The 16,849-nt window shown below is 37.6% G+C and overlaps 1 protein-coding gene across 2 annotated transcripts in view; it reads right to left on the bottom strand.

The window, feature by feature from the left end:
* The window catches only part of FMN2 (formin 2), a 393,694-nt gene that overhangs the window by 149,464 nt on the left and 227,381 nt on the right, over window positions 1-16,849 (bottom strand). For both annotated transcript variants that reach the window (XM_031659811.1, XM_031659814.1), the window contains 5 exons: window positions 5,863-5,954; window positions 5,563-5,692; window positions 4,271-4,417; window positions 962-1,021; window positions 679-799 (listed from right to left, as the gene is read on the bottom strand). In XM_031659811.1, coding sequence (XP_031515671.1) covers window positions 679-799; window positions 962-1,021; window positions 4,271-4,417; window positions 5,563-5,692; window positions 5,863-5,954 — 550 coding nt within the window. The remainder of the gene's footprint in view (window positions 1-678; window positions 800-961; window positions 1,022-4,270; window positions 4,418-5,562; window positions 5,693-5,862; window positions 5,955-16,849) is intronic.

Here is a 16,849-nt window from a genome sequence, read left to right as displayed (position 1 = left end):
CTCTATGTAATACAGCAAGAAAGAAGCTGAAATAGATAGCTGAGGTGTTCACAACTCAATAAGAATATCAAGAAAAGGGGGTAGCAGGAATTTTACTTACAAAATAAAAAAACCTGCAAACTATTTGCTTTTTTGTAAATGCTACTTTTAATTTAAGAGATTTGAAAAATTTCAGCCTATTATTCTTCAAAATAATTTTATATAAAGCTTGATTGGTAATAAAACAATATACTTGCATGTGGTTTTTAAGTAGAAGAAGATATTTTGTTCCCAGGAAAGTTCGTAAGCCAGAAAATCTTGGGCAAGTACACCAAGGGAAAATGGGGAGGGATTATTTATCTTCCATTATAACAATGACATAATTTGTATCCAACCATGACACGACCAATACCCAAATGTTCTTGGTTATAAAATAAAAATGAAAACAAAATGTAAACTTATTCCTGACAAAACAGATTAACTGAAATAACCAAGATATTACTTAATAACCAAATTTTTGACACACATAACGTTTTAAACAACTAAAGAATATAGGCAAAATTGTTCTTTTGCCACACACACACAAATTTAGTTCTATAAAGATAAAAAAGATTACTTTTCTCTAAAAACATTGAAAAGTCTGCCTTCTCTCATTAAAAAAGCATAAACAGAAAACGTGAGTTCAGGATTTTAAGTTACCTTTCAAGTCTTTCTTCAGTTTTCTGAGATCTTTTTGAAAATCTTCAAACTTCATCTGTGAGGCCTGGAAAAGGTCCTGGGGTTCTGGCAGTGGAAAGAGGCACTGTTCTTTTCCAGCATCCTAATGAACAAAAAACCCCATTATAGTCAAAGAAATTGGTTATCAACATAAAAAAGAATAATGGCAGGTATCTCCAAACCAAAAACAACAACAAAAAGTACTGCCAAATCATTCAACAAATAAAGAATAATGGAATGTGACTAGATGTAAAAATTGTCTTACCTCATCAAAATTTCGGAGATAATACGAAACAATATATGACAAAAGGCTTCTGCTATTGTCCTAGGCAGAAAGACCAAAGTCAGTAACAACATATTTTTTAACTAATTAAATACAAAGTGTTACCAAAAAAGATTCTAGTAAATTCATATATATACATGAGAACATTTGGAATATAATGTGAAATTTTACGTTTTGAATTGTCTTGGCCATTGTGTCTAAGGAGTTTGATGGTTTAAAAGATTTTTCTCCCCAGTGTTCCAATCTTAGCACAGCTATTTAGGGGCAAAGTCTAAACTGTAAATACTTTCCAATTGTTACCCCCCTCAATTAGAAATTTAGCTCATGTCTTGTATATTTTATTATTTTGTGTTTTTATTGTTTTATTTGATAATTTTTTGTTTTAAAACTACTATCTTAAAGGAAATAATTAAACATTGCTAGCATTGATATATAGCTGAACAAATAGGTACCACTCCAACAGTAACTTTGATTGAGGCTCATTAGCATATAGATTAGGGAAATAAAAAAGCTAAGTACCATTTTAAGTAAAGGGGAGCTTTTAACAATTCCAATATTATAATTTTTTATGTCAGCAATTGAGATTTGACAAATTAATACTCATGTGTTTATAAATAAGACAATGTGGGTAGTTCTATTTAAAAAAAGGTAAAATTGTTTCATATCTAACACACTTCAAAAATACCTTTTCACTTCCTTTCTGGTTTACTGAGTGGCATTAATTTTTATTTAGCTTTTTTGTGTAGGGTTCCAAAGTAGTAGTAGATAATCTGAATTTGAGAGCTCAGGTATATATTTTACTTTAAAAACAAACCCTATGACACAAACTACATTCTCTGGAATGTTTAATATAACCACGATTTTTTCTATATTTGTAAAAAGAGCAAAACCTCTTTATAATCAAGTTTGACATGAGTCAGTAATATAGCTATTAAAGACATCCCTCATTAGACAGGATTTGCTTGTAAAATGATTTAAGCAACTTGAGTTCCTTTCTCTCTCCCAACTTGTAATTCAATGAAACGGCTGGCAGCACCTGAATCAATTAACAAAACTAGGCGTGCTAAGAGAAAATTGTAAGTGTTCAAAGTAACAGCTCTGTCCATGGAGGTCTATAAACAGTACTAAGGAATAAGTATAGTTACATTTGTTTTACAGAGAAAGAACCAATTCAGGAAGACTTTGCATAGCTCTTCTGAGTACAAGTGAAACTATTTTAAAAACTTATTTCTTGATTACATATTAAAATTTTTATTTTAGATTACCCCTTGATTATCTAAATTAATGACATTTAGTCTAATAGAGGATTGAATACGATATATAAACTGATACCAAAAAAGTCCCACAAATAATCTCTTATTTGTATATGATCACTAGAATCTATTTCCAGTTCATTTCTATAATTTAAACATGATATTGATGCTATGTATTTCAATATTATTTGCAAAAGTTGTTTCACTCCAACAAGCAGTTGCTGAGTATTCAAGAATCACCATAGGTTAAGAAAAGGACTTCTTTTCTTTCTTTCTTTCTTTTTTTTTTTTTTTTTTGAGAAGGGGTCTCACTGTATAACCCAGGTTGGCCTCGAAAAGTCCTCCCAAGTAGCTGGGATTATGGGCTCATGCTATTGCACTCGGCTTAAGCATTTTTTTAAACAAATGTAATTTATCAGCTCTCTATAGTAAGACTTCTATGAAAATGTGTATCATACACATGAGCATTTGAACAAACAATTATAAAAATAAAAACATCATATGTGTGGGTGTACCAGGGAAGGACTACGAATTATTCAGTGTTGGAAAAGCAGTGTCCACGTTCCATAGATGCTCAATGAAAGACCGTTGAATGAGTATCTGTATTAATTTGACCACACACACACACACACACACACACACACACACACACACAGACGCTGACTTACAATGGTTCATCTTACAATTTTTTGACTTTACAATGGTACAAAAGTGATACACATTCAGTAGAAACTATACTTTGAGTACCCATACAACCATTCTGTTTTTCACTTGCAGCACAGTATTCAATAAATTACATGTGATATTCAGCACTTTATTATAAAATAGGCTTTGTGTTAGATGATTTGCCCAACTGTAGGCTGAGGTAAGTGTTCTGAGCATGTTTGAGGCAGGCTAGGCTAAGCTTTGATGCTTACTAGGTTAGATGTATTGAATGCCTTTTCACTTATGGTATTTTCAACTTAGGATGGGTTTATCAGGCCATAACTCCATTTTACATTCAGAATCATCTGTATATAAAATAATAAACAAATTGTTGGCTGGCAGAAAATATATATATATTTTTTGAGACGGAGTCTCGCTCTGTCGCCCAGGCTGGAGTGCAGTGGTGCGATCTCGGCTCACTGCAAGCTCTGCCTCCTGGGTTCATGCCATTCTCCTGCTTCAGTCTAAAAGTCTCTCTCTCTCCCATGAAGGAAATTATTTCATTATCTAGGAAGGACAATCCTACATATTTTTATTTCTACAAGCCAATTATTAAACTTAATATTTCAAAAACATGTCCAGAATTTCCTTTATCTTACTTTTTTGTGTGATGATTCTTTTATTAGAGAAATATAACTCTTTTATTTTTTAAGTTTATCATCTCAGACTTCATTCTGTGACTCTAACCATCATTCCTAACCTCATATTTCTCCTGGCACTCTCACAATTGCTTAGATATTAATTTCAAACAAACACAACTGCAGAAGTAGTACCAAAAATAATTAGGTCTGCAAGAGGACTTAGACATCCCCCGACGCACCAGTATCAAGGAGAAAATCATATGCAGCAGAGTAGAATCATCTTTTATATTTTATTTACAAGCCATTTTATTCATCTTTGTGTTATTTTCAAAATATGGACCTATTGGCCTCCATTGCTTGACATGACAAAGAAAAAAACAAGAGATACACTGTCTAACTCATAGAAAATAATTAGCCTTCAGATTCCAAAAGGATAAATATTAGCAGACATGGGAAAGATACAGTAAAAGAAATTATTGTTTTTATATTAAAACAATATAAAGTTATTTTATATTGTTTTTATATTAAAAAGTTGTAATTATTAATTAGAATAAAAATTATTCACTTTAGGTAACATTATTAATCACAAATATCTGATGGACATTACTTTTTTTCTAGCTCAGAACATAAAGAAACATTTGGCCTAGGAACATAAAAGAAATATTTATTACAACTGCTTTACATTCAGACTTATTACTAAACAAAACATTGAATTCTCAATTTGCCTATGTCCACTCATGCAAAATACTTACACTGCTCTTGACATCTTTCAGTTTTGGAAGAATGTCTAATCCAAAGCCATCTGCCTGTCCTCGAGTCTTATTTCCTCCATTCATGTAGTTGCCAAAGGCAAGAACCAAACCTAGAACCTGCATAACCCCTGGGCCATTTTTTAACGTCTGTGAAACAGAACAACAACAAAAAACAACTTCTATACCAGGTTTTGTTTGAATCATCAAGTCAATGCCAGCTATTTATATTAGTAGTTTTGGGTCACAACCAAACTTTATCATTCCTAATTATTAGGTATATGTTAAGAGCAGTATCTTGAAAGTTAGTAAAAGCTGCACCACCCACAAACATTCAGGTATGCCTCTGTAAGCTGGGGGATGCTATGTTAGGCCATGTCTATGATGTAATCGCAAGGAAAACAAGGTTGTGTGAGAACTATTAAGGCTATATGGGAACTAAGGCTATATGAGAACAAATAAGGATATATGAGAACTATTAAATAAGGCCAAATGAGAACTATTACAAAATAACATCGCTAATATATCTGCCATTGTCTTAATTGTGCCTATGTCTAGAACAAAACAAAATTTTTGGCCTCAGCAGAGGAAACCAAAAAGCAGATGCAGAGATTAATTTCTAAATTTAGGTTTACCCCCAAAGAGCTCACACTCATTTCTTTCAAAACACTGTGTTTAACTTAAATTTGCATGTCACTTCTTCTGAAAATGTGAGCCTTTAAGAACATCTTTTCACTTTTCAAAATGATTTACCGCAACTAGAACAAATGGTACTACTGATATTTGACAAATTGTTTTAAATGTTAACATTGGTCGTTTCTGCCAAGCATTTATTTTTTGTTTTCAGAAGAATATCTGTCTTCTGTTGAGTCATATGGCTGTTCCTAAATTATTTGGCTGGAATAATTATTAACAATTTGTGGAGGAGTCCTTCCAGACAACGAAAGAAAGTAAAGAAAAATGCCTTCAAATCACATTCCTTTGGAAGTCTGATGTCTGAGAGGACCGTGAAAACTGAAGATTTTGTTTTGGCAAAAGGAGAGGACAGAGAAGTCTCTGGAGGCCAACATGTACTGGCCACATTCTAGCAATGTGGTCTTGCAGCCCTGGGCACCCCTCGGAACATTTGCTTTGATCTTGAAGGTCAATCATAAAATGTTCCCTTCTGTGGGACTGTGATCCGTCAAATTTGGTGAGTACTTCGAGTAAATAAAAGAACGCTTTTCTGAAATATGAACATGGCTGAGCACAATTAAATGAGATTCAAGTTCAGCTCTCTTTGGACCAGAACTTACCTCACACAATTTCTGTAGTAATTCCAGTTTGCGATGAATTGAGCAAATGCTTTCTGAAAACGTGGACTGGAACAGGATGCAAAAGACTCGCTCTGAAAAGTTGGGGATTAGTGACAGTTCATAAAGGAACCTAAGGAAATAAAGCCAAGTTAAGAAGAAAAATATAATTCACATCCACAGATGTTTATTCTCATCTCATTCATAACAAGTATGCACTGAGGACACTGCATTGCATTTTCCAAACAAAACGGGCCCACCCATGGCCTGGACGCCCTCTGCACGGCTATAAGGCATGCTTACTGCTCAGGTTTGTCCAGAGACTTGGCATTTTCCTTGTCTTTGGAAGACCGGCCATGCTTTTCTATTTTTTCCAGTTCGTCTGACTGTGCTCTCTAGAAAAACAAAAACCAAACAGTTTTTCAAAGTCTGGCCAACTGAATCCCTTAAATAATCTAATTATCTTGATAAATGTACTGATCTGAATACAGCAAAACTCTATCTGTTTTCATGTTTCTTAGCATCTGTATGTAGTAAAGCTTGACTTAATTCATGAGGCATTTGAAAGTCTAAATATGGCCGGGTGCAGTGGCTCATGCCTGTAATCCCAGCACTTTGGGAGGCCCAGGCGGGCGGATCACCTGAGGTCAGGAGTTTGAGGACTGGCCTGGCCAATATGGTGAAACTCCATCTCTACTAAAAATATAAAAATTAGCGGGGCGTGGTGGCGGGTGCCTGTAATCCCAGCTACTTGAGAGGCTGAGGCAGGAGAATCACCTGAACCTGGGAGGAGGAGGTTGCAGTGAGCTGAGATTGTACCACTGAACTCCAGCCTGGGTGACAGAGTGAGACTCCATCTCAAATAAATAAATAAATAAATAAATAAATAAATAAATAAAATAAAACAAAGTAAAGTAAAATAAAATAAAATAAAGTGTAAATATGTTTAATGTGAGCCAGATTATCCCCAAATCTTCCAAATAATGTTATTAACTATTAGTGATCTGAGAAATGTTTATTCATTCAAGCATGCTTTAAAACAATAGTTTTCCTTTGTTATTTTGGCTGTTTATAATACTTTCTAGAACACAAGCATTTCATTTTATAAAGTAGTCGCCCAGGTGGGAGTACAATGGCATGACATCTGCTCACTGCAACCTGCGCCTCCCGGGTTCAAGTGATTCTCCTGCCTCAGCCTCCTAAGTAGCTGGGATTACAGGCACCTGCCACTACATCCGGCTCATTTTTTGTATTTTTAGTAGAGACGAGGTTTCACCATGTTGGCCAGGCTAGTCTCGAACTCCTGACCTCAGGTGATCCACCCATCTCGGCCTCCCAAACTGCTGGGATTACAGGCATGAGTCACTGCACCTGGCCTGGATTTTCTTTTTGATACAAAAATGACTCCATGCTTATTTTCTTCTTAAGTGTCTTCTGTCACCCTTTATAATCTCAAACTAAAAATTTGTCATTCTAACTGTGTTTCCTTATGAGAGAAGATCCTGTACATTTTTAATATTAATATAGGGTAGGAGATTTTATAGACTTCAGGAAGCACAAATCTGTATTTTATAGAGTATTTGGATTATTTTTATTTGTAGTCCTGTCTTTATTTTACAACTCACAAAGGTGTATTAAAAGAGCCAAAATATCACATTTTCTACATGCATTAAGAATAGACCACCATATTATGATTTCTGAGTCCAGTCTTCAGAAGTTAATATTCTTTCAATATTATTTTTGTTTAAATAGACAAGCAGCTCAGCCAAGAACTGCTACAGAAGCTAGAGCCTGATAGATTTCAAGAGAATTGATAGATACCACCTAAACAAAGCGAGGTTCTGCTTTGTATTTACTGATTGTTTTGAAATGCAGGTTTTCAGTTGATAGGATTAACTAACAAAGACTTGTCTCAAAAGAAGCTTCTTTTAACAAGGGAAGAACTTATGAGAGATCTGTCAGAGAAGTTGATCCTCTGACAGTTTCATAAATTTTGCATTTGGAATGTGACGCATCAAAAGAATACAAAGAAGTAAAGGAGGTACATTTTACTGCAAACATTCCAAGCTACTCCAAAAACTAAAACTCTTCTTCTAGAATTTCAATTGCACAGTAATCTTACTTTTCTCCTCAGTTTTTTGTGGCTTTGCTCAAGAATTTTACTACTTGAGCAACTACTACTTCATTCATTTGTCAGTTACCTATGAGAGTCAGCCTCACAAATAATATCATAAGACCATGTAAAGCCATATTACAAGACAAATACCGATCTTTCTGGCAAATGAGAGACTTGGGTAATATTCTAAAAGAACATTACAGCTAAGAATACAGACAAGGCAAGGGTTGTTTTAAGACACACAAGTCCCCACCAAAGTATAACACATAAAGGTCTCCAATCCCTATAATCTCTTTATTCTTTTAAAGGAAAGAGTTTCTACCAGAAAGTTGGTTAGTCAACTACCTCCAAGCCCAACCCCTCTCTATACCCAAAACCTCATAAAAAAAAAAAAATCCAGTTTGCTACAGTTTGGTGACATAATTAGGTTTCTTAGTTTGATTTTGTTTAGACACCTTAATATAGACTCAATCTAGCTGTTGAATAGACTCAACGTGGGGTTGAATGACTAGAATCCTACTCCATGGACACAGTAAATTTCCCTGGGTCTTAAACAACACAAAAACAAATCAAAAGGCAGCTGTAAGAGCAAAAAGATGGCTAAGGTAAATCAGAGTAATAATTAAAGATACAAGAGAAGGATGAAATTCATCAATGTCTTCAGAACAAAGTGACTTTCTATTAGTACTCTAGAGGCACTCCCCAAACTATTCAGCACACATGAAGTACTAATTGCACAGTCCTTTATACCCTGTACTCTATTAGACCATTTCTGCTCACTTCAGAAAGAAATAAAGCTGCCCTGGGCTAACAGTAAACTTCATGGCAAGTCGAGGGAACTGTCACTTTATCTATGCCCCTTTCTTGTTCCTTTCTTGTTCTCTACAACTATGTGTACATGATATTCTCTCTTCTGTTCCCTTTTTCTCTCTGGGGCTTAGTTAACTCCACCTCAGGTAATCTTTGGCCCTCTCACTCTCATATACACACACGCACACATATATACATACTTATGTGTACACACACACACGGTCGATTCTTGCTATTTACGGACTGGGCACGGAATCACCATATACTGAACTATTACTCCTAGAAAAAATATAGGGCTTCTGTGAGCCTCTGGGGTCACAACATTTTCATTGACTGATCAATACATAACATTGTTTGATGTTTAAAGACGTTTAATATATTCTGTTGATTCATTAATACTCAAGGCCAGCAGCACCATGGCTCATGCCTCAACAAAGCTTGTCCACAACACAGATTTTTCCCCATCAGGGACATCACAGCCATCTTGTGCTCAGAAGCACTAGCCAGCACTTCAACACTGTGCTTGTGGCCCTCTTAGACTACAAAATCACTAACAAAAGCACAACAGTGCAAAAAACATGGTACTAAATAGACTGCAGAAAGGATGCCTTACTGCACAAGAGCTGAAACAAAAAGGCAGAATGTTGCCTTGTTTGATTTCAGTTAAGAACATGTATATTGGAAGACTCACATTTTTACCACTCAATACATGCCTGCAAATAACTACAAAAGCCCCATGCATGTCAGTATGTCAGTTTTGGAGTTAAAAATATATTTTGGCCTGTAATCCCAGCACTTTGGGAGGCCGAGATGGGCGGATCACGAGGTCAGGAGATCGAGACCATCCTGGCTAACACGGTGAAACCCCGTCTCTACTAAGAAATACAAAAAATAGCCGGGCGAGGTGGCAGCGCCTGTAGTCCCAGCTACTCGGGAGGCTGAGGCCGGAGAATGGCGTGAACCCGGGAGGCGGAGCTTGCAGTGAGCTGAGATCCGGCCACTGCACTCCAGCCTGGGCGACAGCGTGAGACTCCGTCTCAAAAAAAAAATATATATATATATATATTTTGGTGACTAGGCAAGTTAGCAAATATAGAATCTGCAAAAAATGAAGATCAAATCTGAATGTGTGTGTTTTTATGTGTATATACACGTGTGCATTTATATGAGAGAGTATACACTCTTTTTTTTTATTTTTTATTTTTATTTTTTTTTAGACGGAGCCTCGCTCAGTCGCCCAGGCTGGAGTGCAGTGGCGCAATCTCGGCTCACTGCAAGCTCCGCCTCCTGGGTTCACGCAATTCTCCTGCCTCAGCCTCCCTAGTAGTTGGGACTACAGGCGCCCGCCGCCATGCCCGCCTAATTTTTTTTTTTTTTTTTTTTTGCATTTTTAGTAGAGATGGGGTTTCACCGTGTTAGCCAGGATGGTCTCCATCTCCTGACCTCGTGATCCGCTCGCCTCGGTCTCCCAAAGTGCCGGGATTACAGGCGTGAGCCACCGCGCCCGGCCAAGTATACACTCTTTTTTTAAACCTATTTTGGAGGAATATGGCCAAATGAAGCCTTCCTTATTCTTCTTTTTTTTGAGACAGGGTCTCACCGTGTCACCCAGGCTGAAGTGCAGTGGCGTGATCTCAGCTTACTGCAGCCTTGACCTCTTGGGCTCAATAGGTCCTCCCACCTTAGCCTCCCAAGTAGTTGGGAGTACCCTCCAGCTAAGTTTTTTTTTTTTTTTTTTTTTTTTTTTTTTGTAGAGACGGGGTTTTTCCATGTTGCCCAGGCTGGTCTCAAACTCCTGGGCTCAAGCTGTTTGCCTGCCTCAGCCTATATATACAGTCTGAATCCCCTTCATTTTCCCCCTTCAACCAATTACTTCAAAAACATATCTCTTTTCATTCTACAACCACAGCAATGATTGACATGCACAAAGATGGTAGTGGTACACCTGAATCCACACATTTTGAAATATTAATCATCTTAAAGAAATGCGCAAGCCAATCCCTAAAGCTTTTGACGCATTTTAGAATTCCCCTCATAGTCTGTAAACACCTCCAACAAATTACAGACATGCAGTGAATATTCATTATTTAAGTAAATACCCCCATAACTATAACATAGTACAGCTATGGTTTTCTTTACAATATTTTTTTTCGATGCAAGATTTAAAACAGTCATTTGTGGACTAGTCCAAGAGCTAAACCTTTTTTCGTTTTTTTTGCCTTTTCTCTTTTCTTCTTCTTCTTCTTCTTTCTTCTTCTCCTTCTCCTTCTTCTTCTCCTTCCTCTTCTTCCTCCTCTGCTTCTTCTTTGTCTTCTTCTTCTGCTGCTGCTTCCTTCTTCCTTCTTCTTCTTCCTTCTTCTTTTTCCTTCTTCTTCCTCCTCCTCCTCCTCCTTCTTCTTCTTCCTCCTCCTCCTCCTCCTTCTTCCTTCTTCTTCCTCTTCCTTCTTCTTCTTCTTTTCTTTTTTCTTGAGACAGGGTCTCACTCTGTTGCCCACGGTATAGTGCAGTGGTATGATCTCAGCTCACTACAACCTCTGCCTTTCAGATTTAAGCAATTCTCATGCCTCAGTCACTTAGGTAGCTGGGATTACAGGTGTGTGCCAGCCACCATATATGCCCAGGTAATTTTTGTAGTTTTAGTAGATACGGGGTTTTGCCATGTTGACCAGGCTGGTCTCAAACTCCTGACTGACCTCAAGAGATCTGCCTTCCTTGAGCTCCCAAAGTGCTGGGATTACAGGTATGAGCCACTGTGCCTGGTCTTAAACCACTTCTTGTAGCATAGTTTGTTTGTATTTTTTTAAAAATCAGATTTGTCAAGTGCCAATTTTTAAATAATGCCCTCTCCTATTCAACAGTGCTCTGGAAAAGGTAACTTCACCAGAATAGTATATAAATCAATAGCAAATGAAAAATTACCCAATTGGAATGTCCAGGTGGGGAGATCTCTAAAGTGGTAGGAATGTAAAGCAGGCTTGGAATTGGTGCATTCGATTCATCAAATGAGTATCACTTCCAGACCACAACTCACTGTTATGGTAAGGGGAAAAACAAGGGCTAGCAAATTCCAACTCTTGCCTTCGGGCAGCCCAAACAGGAGGTAGACAAAAGAATAAACTGCCATGGAACAGTGTGACAGGTGCTCCTTTAGTGGTACTAAGTAATGGTAGTATGACAGTGAGGCTTGAGAGAACTCGGAACATTTGGAGAGCTGTGAGGGCAAAAGATACCATTGGGAATCAGCTATCCTTAAGTCAGACATAAAGAGAACCCTGGGGAGGAAGCTTCAGAGGAAAGACAGAAGTCAGCCAAGGACAGATCCTGGGGGATGCTCACATATCAAGAAGCAGGCAGGAGGAGGACTAACAGGCAGGAGGATGAGGAGAAGCCAGCAGAGATGTGAGAGATGAGGTCAGAGATAGAAAATGTAAGAAAGGAGACACTTTTATCCTCACAAATGGGAACAACAATGGAAGGGAAGAACAAGGACACAGAGGATTTTGATACAGAAAAGAATATTAGAAAGATCTTCCACGCGGATGATCTCAACTTTGTGACTAAATTTGGAAGTGAGGTTACTGCTCATAAATGAGGATGGTCAGGTTGAAGAGGATGACACAGAGTGAAAAAGGTCAAAGGTCTGGGACAGGCACATGGCTCACACCTGTAATCCCAGCACCTTGGGAGCCCAAGGCGGGTGGACTGCCTGTGTTACAGAGTTCGATACCAGTCTGGCCAACATGGCAAAACTCTGTGTCTACTAAAAATACAAAAAATTAGCCGGGTGTGGTAGCAGATGCCTGTAATCCCAGCTACTCGGGAGTCTGAGGCACAAGAAACACTTGAACCTGGGAGGTGGAGCTTGCAGTGAGCTGAGATTGGGCCACTGCACTCCCGCCTGGGTGAGAGAGAGAGAGACACACAGAGAGAGAGAGAGAGAGACAGAGAGAGAGAGAGAGAGAGAGAGAGAGAAAGAAAGAAAGAGAGAGAGAAAGGAAGGAAAAAGGAAAGAAAGGAAAAGAAAAAAGAAAAGAAAAAGGTCTGAAGAGTCAATGTGCGAGGAATGCAAACAAAGGGAGAGAAGAAAAGGAACTAAAATTCAACAGTGATGAATCAGCCAAGGAAAATAAAGAGGAGGGGGGTTCTTGGGGATGGCGGAAGATCAGGCAGGGAAATCAAGTTATTATGAAATTAACTTGAGGAACAATGAAGATAAAGAACAGGTTTAGAGAAGTTATGACAGACAAAAAAATTAACCTCCTAAATACCTTGCAAAGGATAAATGCCAACATGCTTGCCATGGAACATCAAGGGGCCCACGGTTCAGCTTCACTCTTTTCCAGGTCCGTGTGTGCCAGCCGCAAGCCCTCTCTCATGGTGACATGATGAAACAATAGCTCTTTCCATCCCCCACAGTGCCCTTCATGTGTGGATTCCTCGGTCTGAAAGGCTCTTATATATTACATGCTAAATCACTTCATGGGGAAACTGTTTCCTGATGAAAGAACCTCTTCCAACTACTTTTCCTCTCTAGCATACTGCCACTGTAATTTTATTTACTTTTGTGAATTTTGGGTTTATATCTTCCACACAGAGACTGGAAGTTCTGTGAGGACAGGGACAATATCTGTCTGTTTCTCATCACTAAATCCTCTCTCTGTCATAGCAAAGCCTGAGTGTTGGCACTCCTGGCAAGGAACAGAGAAATTCCTTTGCTTGGACACTTTCAGCAAGCACTGAATTAGTATAATATCATAGAATCATAAAAATCTCAGGGGTGGAAAGAAGCACAGGCCATCAACTACAGCAATTCTCAAGCATTTTAGACCCAAGATTCTTTTCTCTCCTAAAAATTATACAAGATGCTAAGGAGCTTTACTTTTTGAGGATTACAGAGGGTCCCCAACTTACTACGGTTTATGATTTTTTTTTAAACCGTAGTAAGTTGAGGTGGGAAAAGCAATAGACTTTCAGTAGAAACCATATTTTGAATTTTGACTCAAAATGTTTATATTAACTTGATATAAAATTGGCTTTTTGTTACATGATTTTGCCCAACTGTAGGCTATGTAAGTGATCTGAGCAAGTTTAAGGCTGGCTAGGGTAAGCTCCAATATTTGGTAGATAAGCTAGGTATATTAGAAGTACTGTTTATTAAAGATATTTTCAACTTATAATGGGTTTGCTGGGACATAGCCCCATCATAAGTTGAGGAGCATCTGTATAGCTATTGATATTTACCATATTAGATATTAAACCAGGAAGTGCTTCAAATATGTATTCCTTCCATCAAAATCATAAAAATCCACTAATGTAAAAATAATTGGATTTTTTTTCTTTTAAGTTAGGAGAGTTGCAATGTTTAACATTTTTGAAGTTCTGTTTATTGTCCAGCTTATAGCTGGAATCTGGATCTGCTTTTGCATTCAATCTAATGTGATTTGCTGCTTTGGATGAAGTATAGGAAAATAATCTAGCTTCATATAGATAGGTAGTTGGGAAAGTGAGGAATATTTTAATAGCTTTTTCAGATAAGTGTAGATAATCTTTAGTACTACACTAAGTGAAAACCATATCAATTTACTTTTTGTACTACGTTACATAAAAATGTATTGTTCTATCTTACAATGAGAATGGTCATCTAAAAATTATTGATTCACTGATTTACACAGAGCTTCCAAATTCTGGGATATGTCATTTTAGAGTACTAAAAATAAAGTCAATTCTTTAAAAATATCATCTGCAATCCCATCAGAAAAAAGTATTTAAGTACAGGTGAAACTTTCAAGCTCATGCTGGCAGATAAAAGACTTCCAAAATGCTAACTTTTGCTTTAGAGCTTAGATTTTATCATTGGCAACAAATACTCTGAGTGGTTTTCCTTGAAGTAACTAGCTTACTTTGTTCAAGAAAATTTTTCAGCAAATATCAAGCTATGAATAACCATGGTTTGCAGTCTGGTTTTCAAGTAGAAATGGTGTTCAATGAAAAAGAAAAAACAAGTTCAATTCACAATGTAAATGATCACAGCAGTCTTTTTCATCAAAATAACTACATACTTTGCTATGCAGTAGACTTTATGTTTACTTCCCACCTCATCACATGGAATATTAAAACCAAATACCATCTTAGTGGGATCAGGAAAACAGTTTTGACCTTGCAGATCCCCTCAGACAGAATAGCAAGAATCCCTGGGCATCCATGGAGCAGACACTGAGAACTAATGTTTGATAAAACCTTCCTATCTAGCTGATCATTAAATTCTCAACCACAAACCCCCATACTTAAGCACTTTAAGTGACAAAATTCACTGTCTTCCTAAATTGGTCATCACATCTTTAAAGAACAGTGTTCAGAAACACCAAAAATATGGGCTTCTTTATACTAACCAAAACATTTCCTCTACTTTTAGCTATTGGTCCTAGGTCCACTCTTTAGGGTCATTTCAAAATCTCTTTCAGATATGTGAGGAAGCTACAATTGTCTTCTTTTGTCTTCTGTGCTAAGTACCTGGTTCTTTACTATTTACATGGCACAACTATGAGCCATTGCTGAAATAGGCTCATTCTTCCTTATGGCCAAATACATGAGCAAAGTGGCTACACATTTACACATTAATTAATCACATACAAGAATTTGCAGGTTCCAAACTTTCAACTAACAAACCTTCCCTCTCCCAGTCTTTTTCACTTCCATCAGGGAAAGTCCCTTCCAAGATGACATTGTTTCAGTCTACAAGAACTATCCTTTGCTCCTTCCTTTTGCCCCTTCCCACTCTCACCCTGATCATTTGCAGCTTTGTAGCAGAATATTCCTTTCTGAAGATTTACTGTGTTTGCCTATAAATGAAACAGACCCCAGTTGCTGCTAACCTGGATGCTTTCACCAGTCACCACCAGCCAGTGCAGATTCAGATTCCTAGATGTCATTGCAGATTTCAACAAATACTTTAACCTCCACCACCCCGGACCCATATACCTTCTGCAACCGAATTGTACTATTTCAACTCCTGGGGAAAAAAATCATTAACTCTAAAAGCAGGAAGATGTTTCCTTTGCAGGGGAGGGGAAACAGGCAGATGTGATATTGAATTGATATCCATTTCTGCTAAGTTTATGAATGGTGCGAAGCAACTCTCTCTCGAATGTTGAAATAGGCTCATTCTTCCTTATGGCCAAATACATGAACAAAGTGGCTCCACGCTTACACATTAATTAATCATATCAAAGAATTTCCAGGTTCTGAACATTCAACTAACAAACCTTCCCTCTCCCAGTCTTTTTCACTTCCATTAGGGAAAGTCCCTTCCTAGACAATGTCATTTCAGTCTACAAGAACTAACTCCCAGAGAACACTAACTTAAGTCCCTGAGATGTCTTAGGAATTGTTGTATACCACATCTGTTGTGAAGACTCACGATGCTAAACACTCTTAGAAATTATGCTGTTGGAAAGACTAGTTCTGTTTAGCAGCATTCCTTATACTTAATTTCTCACAAAACATGTGTGCATTTGTGTGTGTCTAAGACAGAGAGACAGAAAGATACCCCCAAGGAACCAGTGTTCTAAGGGATAGAATGTAGAAATATTGGGCTGACCAAACTTTTATGAGTTCCTTTATTCATTTTCTCTCCGATTTCACAATGTAGCTAAATGCTAAGCCTTTGCCTCTCTCCGCAAACACCACTACCCCTGACACTTTCATGTTTACTAGGCAACCTTGCATCCTAATATTGCTCCCTTTGATTACATCACATCTTCTTCTTGTGACTCTCCTCCCTCCCTTTGCTGAACCTACTCCGTCCCCACTGCCAGGTCTTCATCCACTATACCTCACCACACTATATAATAAATACATTTAGCTCCGGTTTCCCTTCTAAGCCTGTATTTTCATTCCATGTCCAGACAGACAATTACTTTCTCAACGTTTTCACCTGGATACTTCAGAAGCATCTTAGATAAAACATATTTAAAAATCAACTCGGATTTTCTTCCTCTAAATCTTCAGTGATCCTCATTCCGGTAAATTGGAAAACTAGTCACCCACCCAGAAAGCTGGGGGTTATCCTAAACATCTACCCACATTTCACTTCCACATCCAATGGATCACTGAGTCTCAGATCCACCTCCACTGTCACCATCCTCGTCCAAACTGCCATCTCTCAACTCAACTATTCTAATATCCTGATTGGTCTCCCCTAAATCATTCCTGACTCTCTCTAATACAAGTTCTATGAAGTACTTAATGTGATTGTTTTTAAAAGGTGCAAATGAGAGCATGTATATCCTATTCAAAACTTTTTAATGATTAACCATTATTTTTAGAATACCTGAACATCATGGTACGAACAAACACAGGGAAGCC

The sequence above is a fragment of the Papio anubis genome, chromosome 1, assembly GCF_008728515.1.
Source record: "Papio anubis isolate 15944 chromosome 1, Panubis1.0, whole genome shotgun sequence".
In the NCBI taxonomy this organism is placed as follows: Eukaryota; Metazoa; Chordata; class Mammalia; order Primates; family Cercopithecidae; genus Papio; species Papio anubis.
This window is presented reverse-complemented; position numbering and strand designations above follow the sequence as displayed.